The sequence below is a fragment of the Cyprinodon variegatus genome, unplaced genomic scaffold (genome assembly GCF_000732505.1).
Source record: "Cyprinodon variegatus isolate N-32 unplaced genomic scaffold, C_variegatus-1.0 Scaffold66, whole genome shotgun sequence".
Taxonomy (NCBI): Eukaryota; Metazoa; Chordata; class Actinopteri; order Cyprinodontiformes; family Cyprinodontidae; genus Cyprinodon; species Cyprinodon variegatus.
The window spans coordinates 320,678-347,281 of NW_015150519.1; the positions used below are offsets into that span (position 1 = coordinate 320,678).

At 38.3% G+C, this 26,604-nt stretch overlaps 1 protein-coding gene across 10 annotated transcripts in view; it reads left to right on the forward strand.

Annotated features, from left to right (window-relative positions):
• Positions 1-17,677, forward strand: part of LOC107082981 (DNA-binding protein SATB1-like) — a 77,362-nt gene extending 59,685 nt beyond the window's left edge. For 7 of the 10 annotated variants that reach the window (XM_015371886.1, XM_015371890.1, XM_015371892.1 and 4 more), the window contains 3 exons: positions 12,985-13,191; positions 14,862-14,912; positions 16,810-17,677. In XM_015371886.1, coding sequence (XP_015227372.1) covers positions 12,985-13,191; positions 14,862-14,912; positions 16,810-17,439 — 888 coding nt within the window. In that variant the 3' untranslated portion in view covers positions 17,440-17,677. The remainder of the gene's footprint in view (positions 1-12,984; positions 13,192-14,861; positions 14,913-16,809) is intronic. The other 3 variants (XM_015371893.1, XM_015371891.1, XM_015371887.1) reach the window with 2 other exon arrangements.
• Positions 17,678-26,604: the final 8,927 nt, after the last annotated feature.

The following is a 26,604-nucleotide window of genomic DNA, read 5'->3' on the forward strand; positions in this document are numbered from 1 at the left end:
ATGACATCCATGCAGTTTTTTTGCAGTATAAATGCTTGACACAGTAATAATGGTGATAAAGTTGCGATATTATGCAACCCAAGCCCTGTGCAGAGGGAAAATGAGAACAATGCAACATTGGAGATTCAACATGCATGTAGCACCAACATGCAATGTGATGCTTTATTTACAGGAGGCAATATTAAGTATGCATTTAAGGCAATAATATTTTTGTCAAACTGTAGAGACTCTTCCTGCTCTTCATACACACCTCAGATCTAATGACAGATGCAATGAGGCTACAACAAAGTAGTGTAAAGCCCATATAATGCTTCATACATTCGGTCTTAGTTAATCCTTGCTGGAAGTTTGCTGTGTCAAACAATAATGACTGAACTCTCTAACTGACTGTAAAGATGGCTGTAATATTGCGGCCTGTGTGGCTTCCTCTCTGTTGGTGGCTCCTCCACACATCGCACGTCTCTCAAATTAGGCAGATCAAAGCGAGAGCACCGAAGCCCCTGGGGGTCGAAAAGGCCCGTGACTGTTTATTAATTGATTTATTTATTTATCTCCCGTGCCTGCTTGGTTATTAGGTTGCCATGGGAAACAGGCAAGGCCAGATCGCCTCTATTATTAAAGACACAAATTTCTTGATCTGGAGACCCAGCTGTCTGAATAATTAATTTAGCCCATGAGTTATCTCACAAACGGTGAGTCCCCCCCCACCCCCTCACTGCTCCACATGAAATGAGTCTTTCTTTTATTGTTTAATGGACAGAGGAATTCCCAGCAGCCTTTATCTGACTGTTTAGTACAGGGTCTCAGTGAGCATGCTCAGAGCACTTTGTGTCTTTCTCTCCATCTCTCTCACTTACGCCTTACATGCCACCTCTCACCCCATCTGTCTCCCGACCGCACGGCTCCCTCACTTTTCCTCGCCTACCTCCTACCCTGCAGTCTAAACCGGGAATCTGCCCCGTCTGTCGGGACTCTGCCGTCATCACCTTAAATTCATCATTTTTCAGTAAATCTACAATTTATAGCAGTTTTAGTTCACAACTATTGTTTAGAGTTGTCTCTGGTATAACCATCCTGACCACGACTTGTTTTTCATAGCTTTTTTTTTGCCAAACTTGGTCCCATTCCATTGACAGGTGTGGCGTGTTCTTCGTTTTGTCTTCCCAGCAAATGTGAGCTATCTAACCCACTCCCACTGTCTCTACTTCTTCTCCTGACAGACCACACAGGGCTTGTTCTGAGGCCCATTCTCACTAATCTGATCAGGCAGGCAAATACGCCGGGAAAAGCGCTTTAATGATCCCCCTAATTACCTCAAGTCAATACCAACTGTATTATTAGACTCGGGAAAAATATTCCATTAGGGTGCCCCCCGTGGGAGTCCCCCCTGTGCGCGCCGATGTCACGCGCCGCGCGCCCCCTACGCTTGTAATTAATTTTATTTACACACGCAGGAATGCACAAGGTCGCACCTGCAGCCCGGAGCCGCCCGACTCGGCCCGCCTAATCAGATCTGTCATAATTACCATTCTGCATGCTTCTGACACACGCCGGGAAATATTTCAATTTAACTACAGCCACCAGCTCCGGCAGATGCAGTCTGAGAGGGAGAGAGAGTGTGTGTAGGGGTGTGTGTGTGTGTGTGTGTGTGTGTGTCAGAGTGCTGGGGAATCGCATGGGGAGATATTAGAATCTATCCAAGTCCTCATCCTGCTTATGTGCACTTGGTTACACTCACATTATTTTTCCTCCTGATGTCTCATGATCTCCACGTCAATCTTTCTACACTGTATGGTACTCATCAATACTGTAATCAGGCTGATATTGTACGGCATTAGGATTTTATTTGATAGCCCCCCACCCCGATATCATCTACTAAAATCTAGCTGAAGGGTTTTTTAGTTTGTCTTTTCCAGCTTTACATTTACGAAGATTGATATTTCTGCCACTCTTGCTCGAATAAAATACTAATTTCAAGTCTTGTCATCCTGTAAATCAATATAAACACCTAAAGCATTCTATGTTGACTTTGGATGTGGAATTAGTTGGTTTTCCTGCTGGAACGTGCAGCTGCCCTCCTTACTTAAGGTGTTAGCAGGGGGCTAACGGGCTTCCTTTCAGAACTGCATCTCCATCTTTTTTCACACCTACTCTGACCAGCTTCCCCGTCCCTGCGAATGAAAATCATCTCCACAGCATGATGCTGCCACCACTGTGTTTTAATATGTGCATGACATGAGGAAGATCTGTAGAGTCTATCTCCTGACAATCATTTCATTCAGTGGTTTTCTTGAAATTTAGCTTTCTTATCTGTCTATGAAGGATTTTTTATGTTATCACTGATTCTCCCACCTGAGCTGTTGATCTCTGCAGCTCCTCAGCAAACAGTATTGGCCCCTGAGCTAATTCTCTAACTAACTCTCTCATTGTCTTTCCATGTTTGAGGTGATGGTTTAAACCTTGATGAAATAAAGCTCCATAATAGGGTCATAGATAGATATCGTCTCCACATCTTTATTCCTGACCCATCTGTTGTGTTCCTAACTTTATTTATATAAATGTGGTTGTTTGCTGCTGTTCTCCAAAAACCTCTAAGGTCTTTACAGAACACCTGCATTCAAACAGAGATTAAATGCACACAGGTGGACTGTATTCACTAATAATGTAGCCTCGTAAGGATATTAATGTAATTTTTAGTAAAAAAAGGATGGATAAATCAATATGCATGCAGTAACTATACTGTAAGCCCTGTATGTTTTTTGCATTGGCCACATACAACCCACCAAAAGGGTCATTAGTTTGTGGTTATAATTGGACAGAAATGTATGGGATTTAAAATCTTTTGCCAAGCTTCTATAGTTACGGTAAAACGATTTTATAGAGCTTAAACCGAGACAAAAAAACAACTTATATTCTAAACTCAAAGATAAATTACCTTAAAGATGTAATTTCTAGAACAGGGAAGCTTATTTTAACTCTGTTTTAGGGTGAATATTTAGTTTGATTAGTATCAGAGGCAAACTTGTAGACCAATTAAATAACTTATTCAACTGACAGAGACAATTTGCAAGTTCTCTGCTATTTCAATCTCTAATTCAATAAGATCAGTCATGATTTATCAGCTTAATTATCCTTTGATATTAGCAATTAAACCCCAGCTTTGAATTAAATCTCAATCAAGCTCTTATAATTGATGGAATCAGACTCTACGTAGGTGCTCTACGTGATTGTGCGTGTGTGTTTGGAATGGGAGCTGCAGTTTCTGTTTGTCTGCTGTTCATCCTCGCCTTGTTTGTTATCTCGTGCGTGCGCGTTCAGCCTCCATCTGCCTCATCAGAATTGAATAGAAAAGATGATAAACAAGAGGTAAATTTGCGGTGGGTGAGCCGTGTTTGAACACTCAAACACAGGCAGTGCTCGTACCCAAATATCAGCCCACCACCAGGCTAAACTGGATTATGGTGCAATTTCAACAATATTAGTATCTGAAACAAAGAGGCACATGCACTAAAGCTCCATTGGTGACTCATTTTTTCAGCCATCTTGTGCACATGATCTATATGCAGTGCTGCATTGAGCAAAAAGAAAAAACACTGATATTTTTATATAGGATAATAATAAAGGTGAAATCTGCCAATAATCTTCTCTCTCTTATCAGAACTTTGAAACCATCTTTCAAAGAATATATATTTTATCTGCTAGCGACTAGCATTGAGCTTTACATTAGTCCTGCAAACACAAATACATTCTGGGGAAGTCCAGATTTGTAGTATTGTTACAGCATGATGTGCAGCTGTGAAGGAAGAAATAAATAAATAAATCTGTTAGCAAACCACACAGATGTTTAATGCGCTCTATTTTGGATGAAATGGTCATTCGCCTGTGGTTATTCTCGCTTTGCTCCATCTGCCTCTATTCGCCTGCTCGAAAATTCCCCAAACGCCAAACTGATTCGGCAGCCATGACGTAAACGGCCACACAGAGCCCCGTCCGCATTGTTTCTGGGCGCTGCCTCTCACACCGAGGGGGCCCGGTTTCCTGCACGGTCATGTCTTGCTGTCCTCCTCACAATGTGTGTGGTGTTAGCTGTCAATCTGTTAACGCTGAAAAGTCGCCTCATTGTATCCTCAGAGGTCACGACCTCTTACAGAAAACGTTCACTGTTTGGCTAAGACCTCACCGTGTCACTGCTCCAACACAGATTTAGTGTTTGGCATAAAGGATTCAGAATGAAGCTTAGCTTTAGAAAAATGAAAAATATGATGCTACAGAGTTCACAGACCTGTTTATGTTATTAAATGATTGGAAATGTTTCTAAAGGGCAAATTTGGAATGATTTAGATTCTTTAAAACCAGCTACCCTGGAGGTAAAATAACATCACTTAACAAGATTTAGTTTTTATCGCCATCTTCTCAAGTTTGCTTCTTTATACAACTGAGCTGAAATCAGATGGTTATGAGAAAATATGCAGAGGACAATAGATCACCATGTGCAAAACATAAAATCTGTCATTGAGCTTCTGCAGCAACCTTTAGGCAAGACTATATTGCCCTGAAGTAAACCTCTTCAAAAAACAATCTGCTAAAGCTTTAAGCACCTTTTTTTCTGAATTAGCAGGTTAAAAGGCCCGGATAGAAAGGCCAGTATTAATAACTCTGTGACCAGTTCTGCAGGAACAAAGTTCATTCAAAATCGCTGTTAGTTGTTAGGAAAATATTTTTCATCTATGAATATTGTTATTATGATTGTTAGCATCTAAGTTGTATACATTTGGTATATTTTTTTATTTATTACTCTATTTATCTTGTTACTATAAAAGTTACGAGTTTTGCTATTTTTTTTTACAGATTCGTTTTAGCTTATTACATAGAACTAGGGCTAAAATACTTAATCAGATTAATTGTGATTAGTCGATTACTAAAATAATAGTCAACTAATTTAATTAATCATTAACTGGAGTGTAGAGAATCTAAAACATGCTTTTAGCTGACAGAGTAACCCACTTAAAGCAGCAATTATACCAATGTTTGTTTTTCAAAATGTTCTTTCCAGAACTCCTCAAGTGGAAAAGTTTGAGTTTCACCTGGTTTACATTTTTTAAAGAATCTTTGGCTATCCTATTATTATAAAAAATAACCAACAGATTAATCTATTTGCAAAATAATCATTGGTTGCTTCCCTACATAGAACATATTACTTATTTAATCCTAAGATAATAAATTAAGGCCAAGATTTCCCTTTGTGTGCTTTAGGTATAAAATCTTTGCATGAAATCTAAGTAAATTCTCTGCTGTTTTAGATTTTTCTAAAAGACAGACACCAAATATCGAGGATTATTATGACTTGTGATGTTTTCCTTTTGCTTGCAAACCAGACTTTTTCCATGTGGATTTCTGCACAGCTGAGGGGAAAACATTAGTTTTAAACATATTAACTAAACCACTCATGCCTGCTAATAAAGTTATCTGACCCCGTTTCCTTTCCCCTCCTCTTACCACAGAATGCAAAACACATCTCAAACCGTCACTTTCTGTTTGCATACAAAGATATGCTCTGATCCGCAAATGAGCACTTGGTTACTGCTTATTGTTGCGGGAGATTCACATATGCCCGAGCATCAGGAACATCTCAGTAGTGTGCTGTCGTCAGCAGATGGGCGTCCACTGTGGCGTAATGCATTTACGGCGCAGCACACCCCAGCTTTGTTGGTCGAACGTGCATGTGCAGTTACTGGTTTGGCACTCTGAGGGAAGACAAACAGGTTTGAACACACCGCGTTATCGGCTGCATTTATCTGCACTGTGTTGTCTGCCAGTACTGGACTTTTGCCAAGTTCAAAGAGGAGGAAAGAAGACAGTAATGCATTGTCTTCCCCCCCTACTTTAACTCACCCCCTGTTTGAGACACAGGATAGATTTGTCTGGCTGCCCCGGTAACAATCCTCTATTCCAACTACCCAGTCACAACAATAGTCAAAGACATTACTTCTTTTTTTTCTTCTTTATTATCAGTTTTGATGCATAATTTCAGCCTTTTTTTTTGTTCTCATATCAGCCTCAAACTATTTCCATGAGGCTAAATGGGCTTCAGTGCATGTAACACAGCAATCCGAGGACAGGGAGGGGGATAAACCTCCAATGGCAAATTGATGGACATCTGTTGGCTTATTTTATTTATTTTCACGGTGGCCGAGGTCAGCTTGATGGGGCTGATAAGGAGCAAATGAGATTAAGGGGAAGGTGTTGGCGCAGGCAGTGTGACAGACCGCTCTGTCTGTCCTTCTCTCAACTGTCCCAGTTTTTTGGTGTTTTTTTATACAGCAAAGCCTTTTTTTGTTGTTTTTAGGTTTTTGTAGTTTTTGTTTTTTAGAGTTTTTGTGTTAATGTTGGGGATTTTTTTTCAGCAGAGGTTTTGTGGTGAATGGCTCAGTGGGTGGTTATTCCTTAAAGAGCTCTCATTGGCAGCTTGTGACTCCTGCACTTATATACATGATGCACTTCATTGCTTCGCTGGGGGAAATCTTCTGGATGAATTCAGCTATTGTATACTGAGGAAAGTGTTTTTTTTAAGCCAACACCACTGTTGCTACCTCGACCAGGACTAAAAGATGTTTCTCTGTGGTTCATCAGATCTTTTGAGTTTCAATCACCCTTCTTGATCACCGATAGTTATTTAAAATTAGTCCATCATTTCAGATGATGATGCAATTTGTCAGCTCTGAATATACTCCAAAAGAAATCTGATCAATGAAGGAGTTTAAACACGAAACAATCACTTAAAAGTGCTATAAAGTCCTCATTTAGAAATATATACAGTTTCTTTAGAGATAAACACTTGGGTGCAAATTTGGATAACCTTGTGTGTCCTTTATTTTCCATTGCATCAACAACCTGCATCCACTAGGAAATAAAAGCATAACCTGGATTTTCCTCTCTTCTATGTTAACGTTCTCCAAAAAACCAAAACAAAGGACGAATAATTCTAAACAGAATCAGTAGGTAAGACGTAAAGAAAATCAGTAATTGGTACTGGCCAAGAGAAGCCTGAATGGTGTCGGTTGAAAACAAAAACCCGGGGTTTAACTTTATGATGGCAATAATTTCATTTCAGTCAACTATAATGAAAATCAAATTATAGTTTTTTGTGAGAAAATGCAGCTTAGATGATATGTTTTTGTTTTGCTTTGATCTGACAAAAAAAATGAAGAATCTTTAGTGTCATCATGAACCAAAAATGAAATTCCATTGTGGAAACAAATAATGACCTAAATTCTTGATTAAAAAAATCTTTTCATTTTTTCTCTCTAGTCAAAGCTATAAAATAAACAGCTGCACATTACGATCAGCTGTAAAAATAGCAGAATTACAAACATCCACGTCCCCAGACCTGCTGTTTGAAACTTGAACATCACATCAGTTACATCTTCGTAATGTCTGTGCTTGCTGCAGGTATCTGTTCAAGGAAAGTAAATTTATCTTTCAAACAAGATCTCACTTTTTCTAAGAGAAGATTAAAACTGGGTGTAACAAGAATCAATTTTTATGACACTTTTAAGGTGGTTAGGAACCAGAAGGATTGGCCTGATGGACGTATTTTGAAACACATATTGATCACTGATGTGTATGCTAATAAATCCATTTTTAAGGAGCCGTCACCTCTACAACAGGCGTCTTAACGCCTGAATCATGTAATCAAGTGTGTTTACAGAAAGCTTCCTCAACACCCAACAGTCTAAACAGTAATTGAAGGGCTGCAGACCAAATTATACATACCTACAGTATTACCTTCTCAGCTCTGCATGTGCACCAAATTATGCTCAAATATAGTTCCCTGATAGATTCTAACCACTTTCTGGTACATAGCACAGTTTGACTTTTACTTGAATCCTATTTGATAACATGATTTCCTCCAACAACTAAACCCCCACCGAAAGGCCAATGAGGCTAAATGGCTGCAAAGTTTTCTCTGCGTAAAGACATGCTGGGTTGTCTTACTGTTGCTCTACTGGGTGTGGTGTAGAGGTACTCCCCTACAAAATAACTGACCGTCAACCTTTCATGAATCACAGTCATAGAGAGCTGCAGTAAGCTGTCTATGACTGAAACAAATTCAGTGGATTTCAGTGCATTGATTTCAGCTTTAAGGAAACTTAAAGTTATAGTGGAGGATGTTCTTTTTTGGGGTTGGATCATCAAAATAAGTGGTCCTCCTAATTGTCAATCATTCTGGTGATATGTTTACCATGGTATGTGCTCGTCCCCATTTTCACTTACTGGTGGTGAGTCTGACATTGTGGAAAAATTGCAAATCTTCTAATGGAAAGTAGGGCTTGTATGAGCTATGAGAACAGCAATTTTTAAACAGAGCGTTCCCTCTAGGGAGCGGGTACAGGGTTTTGCATGTGCATTTTTTTTTTCAATTGGAGAGGTCGGGTCTTTTCAAAAATCAGCAAAAATCCTCCACTGTAGCTTAATTTGGACATGAAATGATGTATAAACTGAATATGGGAGATCTTTAACATGTTGACCTCTCTCATATCTCAGTTCTTGATGTTTATGCTTGATGGGATCCTGAATCAAGTCTCTCTGACATTGTTCCCTGTGGTTTATTACAACGTGGTTTGATCAGAGATGTGAAAATGCACACTCCTCTTTCTAAAAGTATCTTACTTCTATTTCTCATACGAATGCAGGTCATCTGTAAATGATATTTATCTTATCAGTCACAGCAAGTTCCTCAAGTCTCCCAGTTCCTGTGTTCGTGCTCTTTTCAAATCAAGATGGTTAAACTGTCACATGGGAAAATCTGTGTGCTGTTTGAATTTCTCTGCTGGGCCTATCCTGAGCCACTTGTTCTATTTATTTATAGAGAGCCCTTAATGATCTACAACAAAACACAGAGTACACTGCATTGAAGAGCCCTAGATTTCTGTTTTCTGGAACATATTGAGACACTTTAGCGGCAGGGGCAGCAAGTTCTGTGATCCAATCAAGAGCAGTCGGTGCTTGTCAGCTGCAGTTGAGAGGCTCCACAAATTACATTAAACAATAAGGGGGAAAACAGATTTGCAACAGTGTGATAATAACACAAGTGTGAGAGCAGGAATGTTAAACATAGAATCAAGTTAATGCTGTAAAGCTTATGGAAAATATACATCTCTCTTCAAGCTGTTTTGGTGCGACAATTTCGTACATTTATTATAAGATTAACTGTCAAATTAAATTGTTCTTGTTTTCACGAATTAAACATCATAAAACTATTTGAGAAAGTCATTTTTGTCCATCTATTGTGGATTTTCATTTAATTCAGAAATGTTAAAAGTATACATAGACTCTGATACGAACATGCACCCTCTGCTAGCTCTACTGTCTGTTCCTGAGGCTTCTATAGCCATCAACAAGGAATGGAAATACCATTTTTTTCCTGACTGGTTGTTGATTTTAAGGTAAAATTAAGAGATTTGAAGTTTTTATCTTTTCTTTTTGCTATCCCATTCAACTTGTGTAGTACAGCAGCACTGCTGTTAGTAAAAAGTAGTATCATCAGGATGCTGAGCCCACCTTGAATTCTCCAAACTCTCCTTTTGTTTTTGTAGCTAGTTAGTCAATTGGTCAGAGTTAAAATGGCCTCACTGTGGACAGGGACCCTGATGATCCAACGGTTTTCCGGTTCATCTAAGCTTAAATCTTAGTCCCTGATTTGTTCCGAAACATCCAAACCACTTTTCCTCCCTTTGGCACAATGATTGACTTACAAACAGCTCTTGGAATCTGCAGTTGTTTTAAAATTACCCCAGAAGACATTTTCTACTTGTGGATAACTTCCACAAAAAGAATCATCAAACTTAAACTTAAGCTCTTCCTTTTCTGATTTGGTGAAAATGCATTCTAAAATTCCCAAGTTAACGTGTGTAAGTGTATTTAAACTTCTCATCACAGCAACCTTTAAAGAATATTCGTTGTTATTTGACCATGCTATGGATTTAAATGGGAGCCTTAAATCTCCCGGCGGTGGTTCAGAGACACGAGGGACATGCTATCTTCTTTTGCTCCCCATGTGCATCTTTTTCCCGTGTTGCTGCCTCTGCCTGGCCTGTGGAAGCAATGCAATTAGACAAACACAAACAAAGCTCTTGAAACTGCCATGGAAAATGCTGACTGTCCACTGTCCTCGGCACTGGCTGCGAGGAGACTTAACCGCTGCTTGGCATGCATGGCGTATAAAACAGAAATGTTTAGTAAAATCTCCTTTTGTGGCCCATGATTTCTTTCTTTAAAAGCTCAACTGCCCCCAAATTGGCAGAGAAATAAAAAGGAAAAAAAGCCAAATACAAACAAACATAAAAAAAAAACATTCATACTTGTGAACTAATAAACTCTCAGTAGTTTATTTAATCAAATGGACTTCCTGGCATTGAAATGGAGTTCACGTCGCGCCTTTGTTTGATTGGCTCTGCTGCTTTGGGTTTAATCCTGCTGGTTTGGGGAGTGTTTGAGTTGGATTACTCCATCGTTGGGGTTGGGTACTGTTTCTCTGGCTTTGACAAGATGCTGTGCGTTGGTGTGTGTGTTTATGTGTGTGTGTGTGTGTTCTTCAATACCGAATCAGCTGAAACCACAGACAGCCCAACCGGAGCGCCGTCCAAATCCCTCTGCATGCAAATTAAAAACGCAACAATAAACGTGGCAAAGGAACAAGGTGGGCACGCAGGCTTTATGGCCCCCTCTGCTCCCCCCCAGTTCTCCCTTCTCTCTCTCGCTCTCTCTCTCTCCCGCTCTATCCTCTCTCCCGCTCTCGCTTCCCTCCAGAAGCCCTCCTGGGTTTGATGTGGCTTATGGGAGGAGTTGGAACATGGGACGACCAAACTGCTGAGTTATCTCCCGCATGCAGTGCGGCGGTGTGGCTCTGTCCTCTGTTCGTGTCTTCATGTGTGTTGCCTTGTTTGTGAGCGGACCAGCAGCCCGGTGTAATCCTGTGGAAATGAAAGGTGCTGCCGCTCACTGGCCGGGAGATTACAGCGCCGCTCTGTCTCTCTGCCAGGACACACCGCAGGGCTGAGAGAGAACCCCTCTCACACACACCCAGAGGCCTACCCTTCGTTCTCCTTCGTCCTCTCTCGCTCTTTCACACCTCTCTGCAGCTTCGGCAGAGGTCTGAGATTTCTTACTGACACACGCAGACACGCACACGAGGTGTTCAAGTTGAGGTCATCCTATCTGACCACGTCACTGAGCTTCTGAACAGCCCTCCTGTCTCTACAGCTGTGAATCTGCAGTTTACATTCAGCTCCATGTGTTAAAGCTAGTGTTATTCTAACTGCCTCCTTCTACTTCCTACAATGGTTACATTTTTATCATATTCTGTTAGAATGTTTTAAAGTAGTTTTAAATAAATAAATAAAAAAATCATCAGAGATCAGGTTCCCTTAATGCCAGCTCCATGTATTTATTTTAGTCTATGTATATGTAGGGGAACACTGATCAACATTGGCATTCATAGGGTAAAGATGTAAAACTGTAGCATTAAAAGTATTGACTTAAAGCAAATATAACTATAAAAATATATATTATTAATGTTAAAGTTAAACTATTCTAATACTTGTTATAGAAATCAGTGTGAAGTAAAACAACTGAAGTTACAAATTACATTAAAGGATAATAAGAGGCTTAGAGACAGTGTACTTTTAACTTTACCTCTGAAAATAGGAATATAAGAGACACTTTGATTTTATCTTTAATGAGTTTTTGCATATATTTCAATTTAAAAAGTCAAACAATTCAGCTTTGCAGCAACTGTTGGCTCTAGAGGAGTCCTTTTTTATTTTTTTCTCGCCATATTTGTTTCCATCTCTGCATCTTTCCGCTTAAAACTAAAGGTTCCAAAGTCAACAGGTTGATGATATGACGATGGAGCATGTGTTTCATCATTCTGTTCCCTGAAATTGTGGGAGTTTTGGACACAAAACCTTTGTTTCTTTTTGTAGCACACCTCACCTCTCCTTTTTTCTTCAGTACACGCTTGATATTTAAAAATATATATATTTTCTAGAGTACTTAGTTTTTATAACTTGTATTCTAACTTTGCACTAGTTTAAAAAATGTATTGATATTTCTTTTATTAATATTACTTTAAAAAGTACTGAGTTCAAAGCTTTCAGATTTATAATTATTTTGTATTTTTAAACTTTTGAATCAAATTGCCAGACCTTGAAAGAGAAATATATTTAAAAAAAAATAAAATAAAGCTCAGCCCTGTTTCTACATTTACATTAAATTTTTAGTAAGAAATGAAAGAAATATTTCTGGCCATTTTTTTTTTCAAACTAATTGTTAAGTTGTTTCATTCTTTTAGCATAATGCAACACGCTAAAATCATTCTTTTCTTTACCTTACAAATATATAATGGAGAACTTCTGAAGGCTTTATTTTATTCTTTAAAAAAAATCTGGAGCCATAAAAATCCACCAACTCTGTGTTTAATGTGACAGCCTAGATGTGGTTTCTCTGAGCTCTGTGTTTCGTGGCCCTCTGCTGGAGCGTCTCAAACACACGAGTCACTTGTTTCCTCCTGAGGGTGCTGCTCAGTGTGAGAATGAGTGCTTCTTATCGGCTAAATTGTTCCTTCCCGCTGTGCTGCTTGACCTCCAGTCACTCTGCTCGTTTTCTTCAGCTGTGGAAGAGAAACACACAAAGTGCCGGCTCAGGTTGTGTGTGTGTGTGTGGGGGGGGTTATTTTCTTCTGGGCTGCATACGGTTTCTGTTCACCACCTTTAAGACTGCTTGTAATAAATTAAATAACTTAGATGTTTGATTTAATCTCTGTTTTTTATTTCTGCTAAGATTTTTCTATGTTTTTTTTTTTAGCTTAAATGGATGTTAACTGTTTGGATTTGATCCACAATAAATCCAAACTTTGCTCTAATCTTGGGTTTAACAGACAATCATTTACTAAACTTTGTTTTTTCCTTCATTTATTCCATCAAGGGTTGGCTCTGTGAGCTCCTGCGTTGGAAAGAGGATCCGTCTCCAGAGAACCGAACGCTCTGGGAAAACCTGTCCATGATCCGTCGGTTCCTGAGCCTCTCTCAGGCCGAGCGCGACGTCATCTACGAGCAGGAGAGCAGCTCCGGGCAGCAGCACCACAACGAGCGGCCGTCACACCTGATACACGTTTCCACCGAGCAGCTTCAGGTGAGCAGAGCGTTTAATCAGATCCGGATACAAACGGAGAAACCACAAGCCTTATAATCCCACTTTAATTATTGTTTAAATATTAGAACAGTCTTATAAAGTAAGCCCTCTTTAAATCTCTGGACTGTCTGATTTATCTTTTTTTTTTTACCATGTGCAAAAACCCAAGTTAACTTAAATTAAATAGAACTACAATACAGATTCCACTTTGTTGTTGTTCATTAAGACAAAACTGATATAAACAACTATAGATGAACAAATAGGTTAATCCTTTTTGCTTCTGTTTGCTAAAATATATAAAGTAGCAGCCTGTCGGTTCGTATAATGTTTGTTTTTATAACAGTAGGTCTAAGCAGTGTTATAAGGTCATTTGCAGACAAACTATAGCTGAACATTGTTCACTGAAATTAATTATTCAGAGGGCAAAACATTTAAAACAGCTGCCACATTCATTTTTTTATCTGAGATGGTACAATACCCAGAGAAATAATGATTAAAAAAAAGAGGATCTGACTCCAGACACGTTAGTGAACATATAAAACATTTAACTTCATGAAAGGACAAATTATAAGGACTAAATTTGGAGAATTTTGATAAAAGATTTAATCAAAAACTCTTCTAATTTCAAACATATTGGAGTCAGATATGTTTTTAGAAAACAGTTTCCTCTGTAAACTTTTGCTGTTAGCTTTCCATCCTGGCATAGTGTCAGCAAATACCTGTATATTTAGGCTTCACACTCTGACAAAACTATCGACTAATTAATTAGGGTTGTAACAAAACATCAAATAAACGATTAACGAAAACATCAATCCACATCTCTATTTGATTTTCCTTCATGCTGAAATTCACAAAGCATGAGGCTAAAGTCAACGGGTGACCAGTTATTGCATCACAAATGTAAAGCAGGTTGGAAACAGTTAGACTCCATCTTTGTTTTTTAAATGAAGTGTGGAATTTGTTGTGATTTTTTTACATTTAAGGTTAGATGGAAATATTTCTGATAAAGACAAGATCCTTCCTACCAGGATGGATTCCACCTCATTGCTGGAACTAAACCAAATCTTTTAAAATGCATGTTTCCCTTTCTTCTAATTTCTCATACAATATAAATCCAACTCTTAGATTCATAGAAGTTTTTATTGCTTTTATTGGACAGTTTAGTTGCTAAATGAGTCATCTGATCGGAGTGAGAATAATCAGTTATTAAACTGCCTTTGGAACCGAATCACTTTTGCAGCCTGAATAAATTTGTAAACACTGCTTGTGAGACGCAGGACTAGACTCTCTTGATAACAATCTGCTTATGAGATCCTAAAAGTCTCCGTCAAAAACAAGTAGAAAAGCACCATTTTTTTCTCATTTAATGTATTTTCAGCTAATATTCGGGGAAAATAAATAAACAACGCTTAAGACTCATAATGAACACTTGTAAATTAGAACCACAGCAACACTTCAAAGTTCCTACTTTTCACAGGAAGCTGTTTTCAAAGATATCATTAGGCTGAACTTAGTTAACAGAGCTGCTTTATACGAGACATCTGGCGTATGAATAACAAATAACACAAAGGCTCAGTTAACGGTAGAAACATCTTAATGAAGCACAATAATACTCCTATTAAAAGTCCGTGCCACAGCTGACTGCTTGATTTGTTTTTTTGGTTCCTTAGATACACGGCCAGTTGTTTCACAAAGACTCTCATTTACTGGATATAAATAAGGTAATAGGATTTCTTTCTGCAGCAGATATGGAATGAGGGAGTTTTTATGCGGACTTTGCATGCAAACAGAAATGCTTGTAGATGGATGAAATTAGATTATTTCTGATTTAATGCTGCAGCTCCTTACTGTCCATAAAAAAAACAGGGTTTAAATATTTTCTGCAGGTCTTTCACTAACACGACACATCAGCCAAATTAACTCCCATTTGCCCAACAAGAGTTACCAGAGCTCAGTATATTGGTTCAGTAATATCACATCTCTGGGTGCATTTATGCAGCTGGCAAGCTGAGTCCCTGCAAAGTGCTGTTTTGCAAACTTGATTATGAAACACCTATCGACAGCGTCTGACTCAGAAATGAAAACACAAGAGCAGCCATTTCGCCGGGTCAACAGGGACCACGAGTTGCCCACTCGCTCCCTCTCCTGCCGCACAATGAGACATTTTACAAGTAATGTGTCATGTGTTTACACCGACGGGACTCCGACCGAAGGCAAAGTGAAAGCCAACGGTAGTAGAAAACCAGCCGGGCTGCCGCTGCACGAGTTGTGCACAGGAATGGCTTTAATGCCGGATAAGTCTGGAGCCTGATAAGCTGCTGAGGACTGAATTGAACCACTGGTTTGTGTTTGTTGCTGTGTGTAGAGGTCTTTAGTGTCTCTACCAGGGTGATGTTGTCGCCTTTACCCTGAAAATGAGAGTCAACAGTTAACCAGCGCAAAGCTTAGTAAAAGCTTCCTGTAACAAGGTTTAGAGTTTTAAAGCTTGATCAGGTTTCAACAAAGCGATAGGACAGTTTTGGAAATGAGATTCTGGTTAAAGGTTCAAAGAAGCTGAAATCTGACTAAAGCAGACCAATACCTTAGCGTTTTTTTATTCAGTCCAGAACCAGCTGTTCCTTATGTTTGATTTTAAGTTGGTCTGAGAGGGACCGAGATTAAATCATCTAAAAACAACCAATCCATAGCTGATTATTGATTTCAGCTTTCCTATGGAAAAACGATCTAGAAATAAGTAAAAATGTCTTGAATTAATGGTATTTACCTTTAATTTGAGCAGGTAAATAAGATGATTTACCAATGGAATTAATATTTTTACTCTTAAAATAAGATAATTACAAAATATGAACTTGAAAATAAGACAATCCAGTTGTTTTTGTCCTATTTTAAATGTAAATAGTCTTGTTCTGTTGGCAAAGTGTCTCACGTATTTCCTTAATTCAAGAAAAAATGTCCGATTGAGATTTACATTTTTTTTAAGTGCATGTAATCAATCATTAGCTTCTCTTTAAACAGGCAGCAAGAACATAAAGAAAGGTTTAAAGGTTTATGAAGTTTTATTTAAAGAAATTGCTGTGAAGTTCTTTAAGATGTCAGAGATCCTCTTTGGTCTCTGCTCTTCTTATGTTGGCTGTTAGCAGAAACTTCCAGGTCCATATAATGTGGACTTTCAATAAAATATCACATTAAAAAGCTTTAGGTAAGATACTGTTAACAGAACTTCAACAAAAGAGGACAAATTTCCCTTTTGTGGCTCTTAGATCCACTCAGTTATTTCAAACTAAACTTCAGGTTGTTTTTTTTAAGCAGGTTTGGTTTAGAATACAATTTAAGATGTGTTTGAGGGAGTAAAATTACGGCAATAAAATATTGTAATTTAAATTTGAAAGAAATTTGCAGCATTACAGTTTTTGGTGAAATAGCCCTTTATTGCACAGTTGAAATAAAATCCGCTGTAATTTTTCTGGGGGCCTTAGAAAATGAAATATGCCTTTTTTTGTGTTCTCAGATGTGCATAGTGTTTTAAAAACAGTCAGAATAACCTTAAAACTGAACTGTGTCAAATTTAGAAAGTGAAATGTTGAAATAATCCTGACATCCTTATCTTTCTCACTCCAGGCTCAGCCGCCTCAGAGTCAGCAGCAGCTCCAGCCCTCCCTGTCCCTCCACCCCTCCCAGCCTCTTTTATCCCAGCAGCCTTTGCAGCAACAACAGAGCAACGCGGGCCCCCGCCTGCCGCCCCGTCAGCCGTCCACAGCATCCCCGGCCGAGACTGAAGATGAGGGCAGCCGGAGTGTCAAGTCCCGCAGCAGCGGTGGGAAGATCTCCTTGGAGGCTCTGGGGATCCTGCAGAGCTTCATCCAGGATGTTGGCCTGTACCCCGATGAGGAGGCCATCCACACCCTGTCGGCCCAGCTGGACCTCCCCAAGCTCACCATCATCAAGTTCTTCCAGAACCAGCGCTTTTACATCAATCACCCTGCTAAGGCTGCGAAAGACCCCAGCAGCAACAACTCCACCGCCACCAACAATGGCGGCAGCACAGCGGCGAACACCAGCAGCAGCAACAGCAGCAGGAGCAGCCCCGCCTTCGAGGAGGAGCTGACGGACTTCAGAGAGAGCGGAGAGCTGCTGAAGGAGCTGGACGAGAGCACGCAGACCACCGCCACGATCTTCTCCATCAAGATGGAGGAGCACCTGAGCCGCGGAGGCGAGGTGCAGTCCGAGTCTGAGCACGAGGTCAAGTAAGACCCAGACAGAGCCCGTAGACTGATCATAACGCTCCCCCTCCCCCCACGCTGAGCACGAGGAGGAGTCCTGATCTCGGGGTGTTCGGAGTCCGGACCGATGAGACGTGTTTATATGGAAATATGTGATCACACACTGGAGAGCCCATTTCAGACTCACTGAAACCAGGACTACTTTTTGGATTTTGTAAAACTTGTAATAATCACTGTAAAAAAAAAAGAAAAGAAAAAAAAAAAAACAACAGAAAAACTGAAGCATCATTTTCATAATCTGCACAAAAAGAAAAAAAAGTTATTGTAATTATGTTGGCGTGGATATTTGCTGGCTGCACTCGATGTACGTCGTTTTACACTGACTTCTCTTTTTGAGCTACTGATTATATTCCGAAAAAAAAAGTCCCCAAGGAGTTCGATAAGTGTTCATGTATGTAATGTTTTTTTTTTGTTTGTTTTTTAAAAGCAGATGAAATCAAGGACCAAGTGGTTGTCAAGGCCTTAATCATGAGGTATCAAGTCTGGGGCCTGCTGGCGGAAAAGTTATTCTTTTACAAAAAAAAGCGTAACGTGATTCTGGATCACTGCAATCACCCAGAGCCCAGGTGCATCTCCGAGAAGAGCTCAATCTGTACTTATCTGTTAGGGAGGAATAATAAATATAAATATATATAGACATTATATTGTAACTGTAAAAAAATACAAAGTACAGTCTTAAAGAAACTATGCCAACAAATGCCTTGTACTATACGGCACTGCCGATGTTAGATTATTTTGCAAAACCTTCGTCACTGTAACTTGTGAAATGCCACACAGTTAGAAATGTGAATGGATGAAATGTTCTGTTGTCCGGCGTTATTTATTTGCGGTTCATGCAGTGTTTCTGATGTATAAATACAGTTTTTTTTATTTTGAAACGTTCTCATTTCCTCTTTTTTTTTAAATCTCCAATCTTTTTTTTTTTCTGTTCCTATTTATAAGTCTGACTTCAACGGGCAGTAAAAACAAAAAGTGTCTTAAACGGAGAAGCGTGCTTTAAAGGTTGCCTATAAAGTGCTGTCCGTCGAGCAAATCATGCTACAAGCTTCACTATTATTGTTGTATGCAATTTTTACTATCATGCAAATAAGCTGCGGTGGGACGGCAAACCTGTAGGCGAGCTTAGAAAGAGTTCATTAGAAAAAAAAACATATGCAATCTGTGTGAGGTCTGATGTCTGCGACGCGTCTTCCTTTGGTCAACGGTCCGATTGGGAAAGCTCCGGCTGTGTAAAGATCCTGTACAAAAAGTGTTTTCCTTTTTTTTAAGCCTTCATTTCAACGAGAACACCTGTTATTTTGTTACAAACCGACTGACTGTTTTCTAAGTGTTTCTCGGTTTTGTCTCTGCAGAGATGTTTTGACTAGAAGTGGTTATTGATTGTTAATTACACGATTAAAGTGTTTGTATTGTTCCACAGATTTTTTGGCATTAACTTGACCAGACTCTTTTTGCCCTCAAAGGGTTTTTGATTTTCCTCCTTTTCTCTGGAAATAAAAAGATGAGACAATGTGAATTGTTTTTAAAAATCCAGCCCAGCTGGGAAAACCTGCTGTTTGTAATAACTGTAAATATCACATGGTATGAATCAATGATTGTTTATTATTGTAAATATATTTGAAGTTTGTGTAAGAGCTCATCGTACAAGAACTGAATTTTCTGTTGTGCCTCTTCCTCTCAGAGCGACTGTACCTGGGCTCCTTCCAACTGCTGAGTGTATCTGAAGCACCTGTGAAATCTGAAATAAATAAAAACGTGAGGTGTGAACACCTGGGGGTTAACATCTAAAGCAGCACAGGTGTCCTGACCTCACTGGGAGGGAATTCCCCTCACCTTTTCACACTCGAGGAAATGTGCCAGCCTGTCCTTGAGCAGCCATACTGCTGCCATATCCCGCTGTTTAGAGCGCAAAAGGGAATACTGTTCATGTTCGAGGGGGGAAAAAGAAAAAATGTAAAAGCCAAAAAAAATCTATAGGCTGTCAGAGGTGATGATCTGAGGGGACACAAAGCACATTAAGAGGTGAAAACGAGATTCGGATAAAAGGCGGCGTTTTCTCTTTGTTGTTTTTTTTCGCGCTCACTGACAGAGGTGCCAACCGACATCAGCAACGCCAGCATTAAGTCATTATCACTGTTTTCCTGACAACCAGACTGTTTCCCTTTAAAAATATTTTCCAACAAAAAGTCAATTCGGAGACTTTTTACAGAACTAAACCAAGACGGATCCAGTTGTACTTACATTGGCTTTCTCAGTGCTGTCAGATTCACTATATTAGTGAAGTTAGAATAAAGTTTTATAAATAAGGAAACAAACTTAAAGCCATTGGTTTCTGTTCAAACACATGAAAATAGTGGAGACAAAACTCTACCATCAGGAGGACCAAGATGGAGGCAGCTAAAAACAAAATTACTGGATCACTACTAAATGTTAAAGAGTGAAAACATAAAAAGAATGAAGAAAATCAGACAAAATCAAGCTGCTGCTTCAGCAGAGGAAAAGATTAGAAATTACAAGATTTAATTTTTTTTAAAACCATTAAATGAAAAGTGATTCTAAATGTTTTGTTAAAATAAATGTCTCAAATATGTATTAATAATCTTAAAAGCATTTACAAAATATTAAAATACATAAAATAAAAACTACATCAGAAAACATAAGCATAAAACTTACATTACCTACAATAATGTATTCAAAAATGGAATAAAATATGTGTTGAATAAACTGTTAAAATAACTAGTACAATATCTACATAAAAATATATCATAATACAAATAAAAAATTGATTTAAAAAATGCATAAATGTAAACCTAGGTTAGACCAAGAGTAAAGAAATAAATTCAGTAAAGATATTCAGGTTAAGGGGCAAATGTACTGGTTGAGAAACAGATGAATTAATAGAAATTACATTTCACAGATAATTTAATGGTAAAAAAAAAAACAAAGAACGGTTTTAAACTTTGTGATTTTGACCATAAACCTTTTGGTAAAACAGTTTTCTAATAATGGATGTTTTAATGGATACATGTTAAAGGAGAAAAGTCCTGACTCTGTGTAACATTTTAATTTCAATGTGTATTTTGGGTCTTTTAGCAAATCTACAGCAATTTAAAGCTCTGGTTTGTGTTAAACTCTTGAGTTTCTCCACCAACAGGTAAGGCTTTTTTCTAGCTCTCCACGGCACCTCTTCAAAGACCTCCCCACATTTTAAAATAGAAATCATATTCATAGGAATAAATGCGACTGATGACTCACCCATGCTGTTACCTCAGGCACCTCGTGGTGAGGCTTACATGCTCCTAAATTATTAAACTAAAGAGACATCATGCTGAGGTGCACAGCACCTTTTTTTAAAGTTGGTAAAAGAGCCAAACAGACCAATCTTTTTTGTGATATTTGCAGAAATACTCAGCAAACAGTTTCCACATTATGGTTCCAGCTGACGCACATGTGTGGTGAGAGCTGGGTGGAGCTCAAAACAAAGTTTAATTTAAACTGGTTAAATAAAAACGGTACAGTTTCATGAAGGTCAGTAATGGGTTACCCATACAGTCAAAAAATGATTTAAGTACCCGGTAAGAAAAATTACTTAGATCAGCATCCCAGGTTTAAAGAACCAATAAGAAAACATTTAAGTAGAAATGTGGGTAAAACACAGTTTCAGGGTTACAAAATGTTTTTTGTTTTGCACAAAGTTCTTAATTCACGAACCCTAAAATGTATAAATAACATTAGATTGAATAATCCCCAGCAATAGCAGCATAGTCTGATGCTTAATGAATTATAACCTGTAATCTTAGTATCTTTAATTAGTGTTGAAAAAACCCATATGATAAAATATTGTATAAAAATAATGGGTTTTAATTTAATTCTTTGTGCCATAGTTTTAAATACAGAATATGTTTTAATTTATACCCGATTTTTTTAGTTTATAAGAATGTCTAATAACTTCTGATTAATAATGTGTGTCCTTCTGATTCTTTTGATTGAAAGGATCTTATGACACAGATGCCTCCTTTCTTAGTCATCCTTTAAGATGAGGGGAAAAAAACATTTCATGCCATTAAACTTAAGCAAATGTGGGTTAATCTTAAGAAATAGCCATTTACTCCTTCACCTAATTCTTCTACACAGCCAATCAATCACTTCACTTTCACATCCTATGAAGGAGCTACGTATGAAGGCAGACTTCCTCTTTATTTCAGATATGTAGTTTAAAAAAAAGTATTAAGGGAAGAAGCAGGTGCTTCAAAACAGTCTTCAAGTCCAAATCCATAAGGTAACTAGCTGTTTTAGAGTGCATCGCAAAAAAACGCATGCAGATTTTGCCGAATTCTGCTGAGATTCCAGCTGTATTTGATGTGAAACAAAGGACTGATAAGGTGAAGGACCTTTAAAGCTGTGGAATTACTTTTCTTCCAAATGCACTGGAAAACCTTCTGGAGCACATCTTTAAAAAACTATGATAATTTGAATCAAACTTTGATGGGATCTGTCTGCAAGCTGAAGATGAGCTGTTCCTTGGTTATGATTCCAAATATATAAACTTAGAAATGCTGGAAGGTTTTATAGTTGATATTGCTCTAAGCACAGAGCCTTAGGAATTGCCCAATCTCTAGAAAAATCCATTTTTGGCTCCTATTTTTAAAAGAAAGGTAGATTTTTTTAGAATTGAAAAAGTCCAAATAGCTTAACTGATCAAATACAAACTACATTATATTTTTAAAACAAACTTTGATATCAAAGCCATAATTTCTGTTTTGTTCTAAACAGTTTTCATATGAAAAAAAGATTTTCTTTTAAAGCTTTTGATGCATATAAAGGCTCCAATGGTCAGGAGCTCTGGAGACCAACCAGAGCTCCTGACCATTTGCAGAGGTTGTTTAAAGAGGACTTCCATAGATCATACCATCTCTACAATCCAACCTTATGAAATATTACAGCTGAAGCCTATGGGCTGTTGTAAAGACTGAAAGAGGATGGCAGAAATGATTAAAATAAGAAGTTCCATTAATAATGGCAAACATTTCTTCATAAAAAAATATTCTTGAAGAGGCATTCTCCATTTTTTTCAATTTAAAATTCTACAGCTGTATATATATATATATATATATATATATATATATATATATATATATATATATATGTAAAAATAAAGTCCATGAAACATGGCTTCTTTATCTTTATCATTATAGACATTCCTTAGACTATTTATTTTCAGGGTGTGGATTTTAACACTTTAAATGTGACTGTACAAAAACAAACACTTCACAAAAATTCAAAAACAACTCTAGATCAAATAGACAAAAATGATTAAAATAAGACATTCCAATAGCCGGAGTTTACCCAATCATTAGAATTTCGCATTGCAAGGAAGCACATCTGCAGCGTGGATGTCCGTGCACGCCAAACCGTGTATGCTCCACTGAACACAATCCCCCAGAGTTCTTATGAAGACGTCAATCAATTGTGAGCATTAACACTTCACAGACGATCTGAAGGAAAACAGGAGTTTAGGCTTCATTATAACAAAGACTTCTGGAAGTGTCATAGTGTTAGGTAAACTAGGGGGATAGCTCGCTGCAATGCTCATAAAGTGATGAGAAATATAATAAAGACATTTAGGGAAACATGAGGTGGGATGGCTTTACTTATTTTGCAGGAGAAAAAAAATACACACATGGTATTAGACAATCAGAGTCTCATCTTGTCCTTGATTGGATGCAAAAGCACTTTGCAGGGCACCTTTTCCTAATTGTCATAATTGACAGCACCTGTCAGCATGTGATTTAAACCTGACTGAGCCATCTTGCGAAGGTTTGACCCTCACAATCCTTGCTGTTAGAATTTAGCTTTGGTTTCTTTTTTTTTTTGTATATATATATTTTGTCCTTAAAATAGTGCTGCTGCTGAGCTGGATTAGCAATCATGTCCCTTTCTAAAAACAAAAGTTCTTTATTTCAGTGGGCTTTTGTTGCAGTTAAAAAAAAAAAGTTTTGTATGAACACCGCATCTGTTCCATCATATTCAGCATTTAAGGAAAAATTACAGGTTCTAACTTCAAATAAAAACTCAAAAACACATTATACAGTGGCATTATTTATTAAACACAGATGCAGTCAAAGGAAAACCAAGGACAGCCAATAATACAAAGGCTTGTTGAAACTTTAGGTTAAATAAAGTGCCTTTTGTGTTTTTTTACTTCACTTTATTGCCAATAACTTGTAATTTACATACACACATTTTAAACCTGACGCTGGAGTTTCACATCATTATTCATACATAAAATCCCAAATTTACGATTAACCAGTCCTGGTTGTTGCTTGGGCGGAGGATGGTGACCGTTCCTGCGTGGAAACATGCAGTGTTGAGGTTGCTGATGTCGATCTAATAAAGTGGTGCATTGTATGTTGTAAGTAGCACCGAAGGGCAGTCCCTCCTCCAGATAAGAAGAATCCTTTTTGTTTTTCTGCCTAACATATGTTTTGTGCCATAACATGAGTTTGGAATAGTTAAAGTTTAATTGTCAGAAAGGCCTTACCTGATCTCTGTGCACTAAAGCTAGTGAGACATCTCTGCTTCTTTCGTTCCCTTTCACTTAGTGTTCAAATTTCTAGCTCCAGAAGCCTCCACAATACTTGATTAGATCGGCTCTCCATTATCCATCCATACTTTAAACTGCAGAGGTACTTTTAGTTGCTTAATGACAGCCCGCCTAATGCTACATTCCTCTGTAGTTTAGGGTTGTAGTTTTGAACAAACAAGATCAGTTCTCCTTCAAGCAGCACTCTCTCACATGTCAAAGTCTGCCTTAAAATGTTTATTTTGCTGGGTAGTCTATAAACTTTATAATCTGTGATTTTGGGGTGTTGAGTTCTTGGTCTTTACAGCGAGCTTGCAATGCCCCTATGCCTTGCAATGCCCCTTGTTGACGTTCTTGTAGAGTTCAGGTGGAAGGTATAGAACATTTTGGAGTAGTTCCTTCTTAAAAGCTTTAACATCCCAGCCTTTGGTTTCCTTCAGATACTTGATATTTTCTTAAATAGTTTTTTATCAGTCAGTTTTGAATATAATATAATATTACATGTGGCTGTGAGGTCTATTTCACTGCAGAGAGAAAATGGGCCTGATGGGCCTGATGCCTGATGGTGTCCTCAGTAGTGCTAATATGGCCGTCCCTCTCTGCTGTCCTGATTTCGATTATCGTTGGCTTACCTCCTATCGCTTTAGTCGAGAGCTTCAAGATTGTCAGACAAAGCTTGGTTTGAGAGTGTCCCTCTAAGTTCACCCTTCTGATTTTTTCTTGCTCCCCTATTATCTCATACTTGAGGTCTTTTACGTTGATGTTAGCCTGAGCATCCGCCGCTATACTCATCATTTGCAACAGTTGGCTGTTTGTAGCACTGCCCTTTATCCTTATTCTGATTCTGTTTGTTTTTCCTCTCACTTCTGACACACATGGGTTTATGTTTTCTGTAAAATCTGCAAGTTTCTTTGTTAGTTAGGAATGACATTAAGCACACAGAGCCTTCCCTCTATGAAGCTGCTGATGGTAGACTGATGTCACCAGAAGTCCTGTTGTTGCCTTTTGTTGCTCAACTTAATCTCTCACAACATTGTGCCGCTTTAGTTAATTGGAGCTAGCAGACATTTATTTAGCTGTGTGAAATAACAAACTCCCAAAAACACATATTGCTAGAAGCTAATAGATGGATTAGCCTTGAATTAAGAAAGGTTCCGAACCTGTGACACGCAGTCACGTGTTTGACATCAACTAAAAACACCAGGTTGAAGCAAAACAGATACAATGTTGGATGTACCTGTAGACTGTTCAGTCTGTTTTAGCTGAAATACCCTCTAACTGACTAGATGTTTGTGCGCTCCTGGAGTTTGATTTCTTTGGAGTAGTTGATCAGCCCTCTTACTCTACATATTCTACACTTGTGGATTAGCTTTCTTATTGTGAAATGTTGTATAGAAAGCGACTCCTTTCTCAAACTGATAAGCAGTTTCTTCAAGGCCATACGGATTAATTTCCTTCTTGGCATTGGTAAAGTGTTGACTTTCTTTAAATTTTGCAGATTGTTTTGCTTGTTTAAAATGTGTCCTCCGTTAATGAAAGGTACATTCTTAGAAAGTCTCACACAATAGGATTTCTAAGGAACAACACAAAACTGAAAACCTGGAAAAGTATTTTCTCAAGATTACTTAAAAATTTATATATATATATATATATATGAAATTAAAACAACATATATTTAAGTCAAAGTTAGGCTCCAACAAATACATTAGAAGGTTTATTCTTGTGTAATCTCTTCACTTGGTAGCCTTACAGACATAACAATTTATAGCAAGTCAAACATACAGGATTAGTGTCCCTTAACACATGGTTTTGCTGGAATCCTCTGGCTGTTATCTGTGTCAACATGGACACATCAACATGAACACATTCTGTATTAACAGGTCTGCATCCCGTTTACTGGGCAGTGTCTCTGCTGCGTTTCTGCCACGTTTATCTACAGATTAATAGGGACGTTACACTCAGCTTGCTGCGGCACAACATCGACAGGTCTGGCTCATGCCGGCGAGTCTTCTGTGCCTACCAGTGAGCCCTTGGGACTGTGCAGTAAATCAGACAGGAAATGCAGCAGAAAGCCCAATAAAGTTATCTTAATGATGGCAATCTCAGTGGGATCGCCACAACATAAATTGGAACTCGACTCGACTATCTCTCTGACTCTTTCCTTCACATTGAGCTGCCACACATCCCTTGCTTTCCTAAATGCTGCGAAATGGAAGGTTAGAGCTTTTGAAATTAATAACTTTAATCACAGAGTTGCTTGCTTCTCTCCCTCCTCTCTGTTTGCCTTCCAGGTTTTTGGAGAGTAGATTAAACATTAACCAAAGCGGCAGGTTGAAACTGCCCTGCTGATCATATTAGTTCAGCGGCATTACACCTGTTTTGATAGGTGTTCTGATTTATGGAAAATTAAGCTCAACAGCATTCCTTATCTGTCTGATTTTATTAACACATGCTAATTCTGCATTATCATGCTATAATAAAACTTTCACATCAGGAACAGTCAGAGATGGCAAAAATACTCACTTTCCATACTTGAGTAAAAGTACAGAT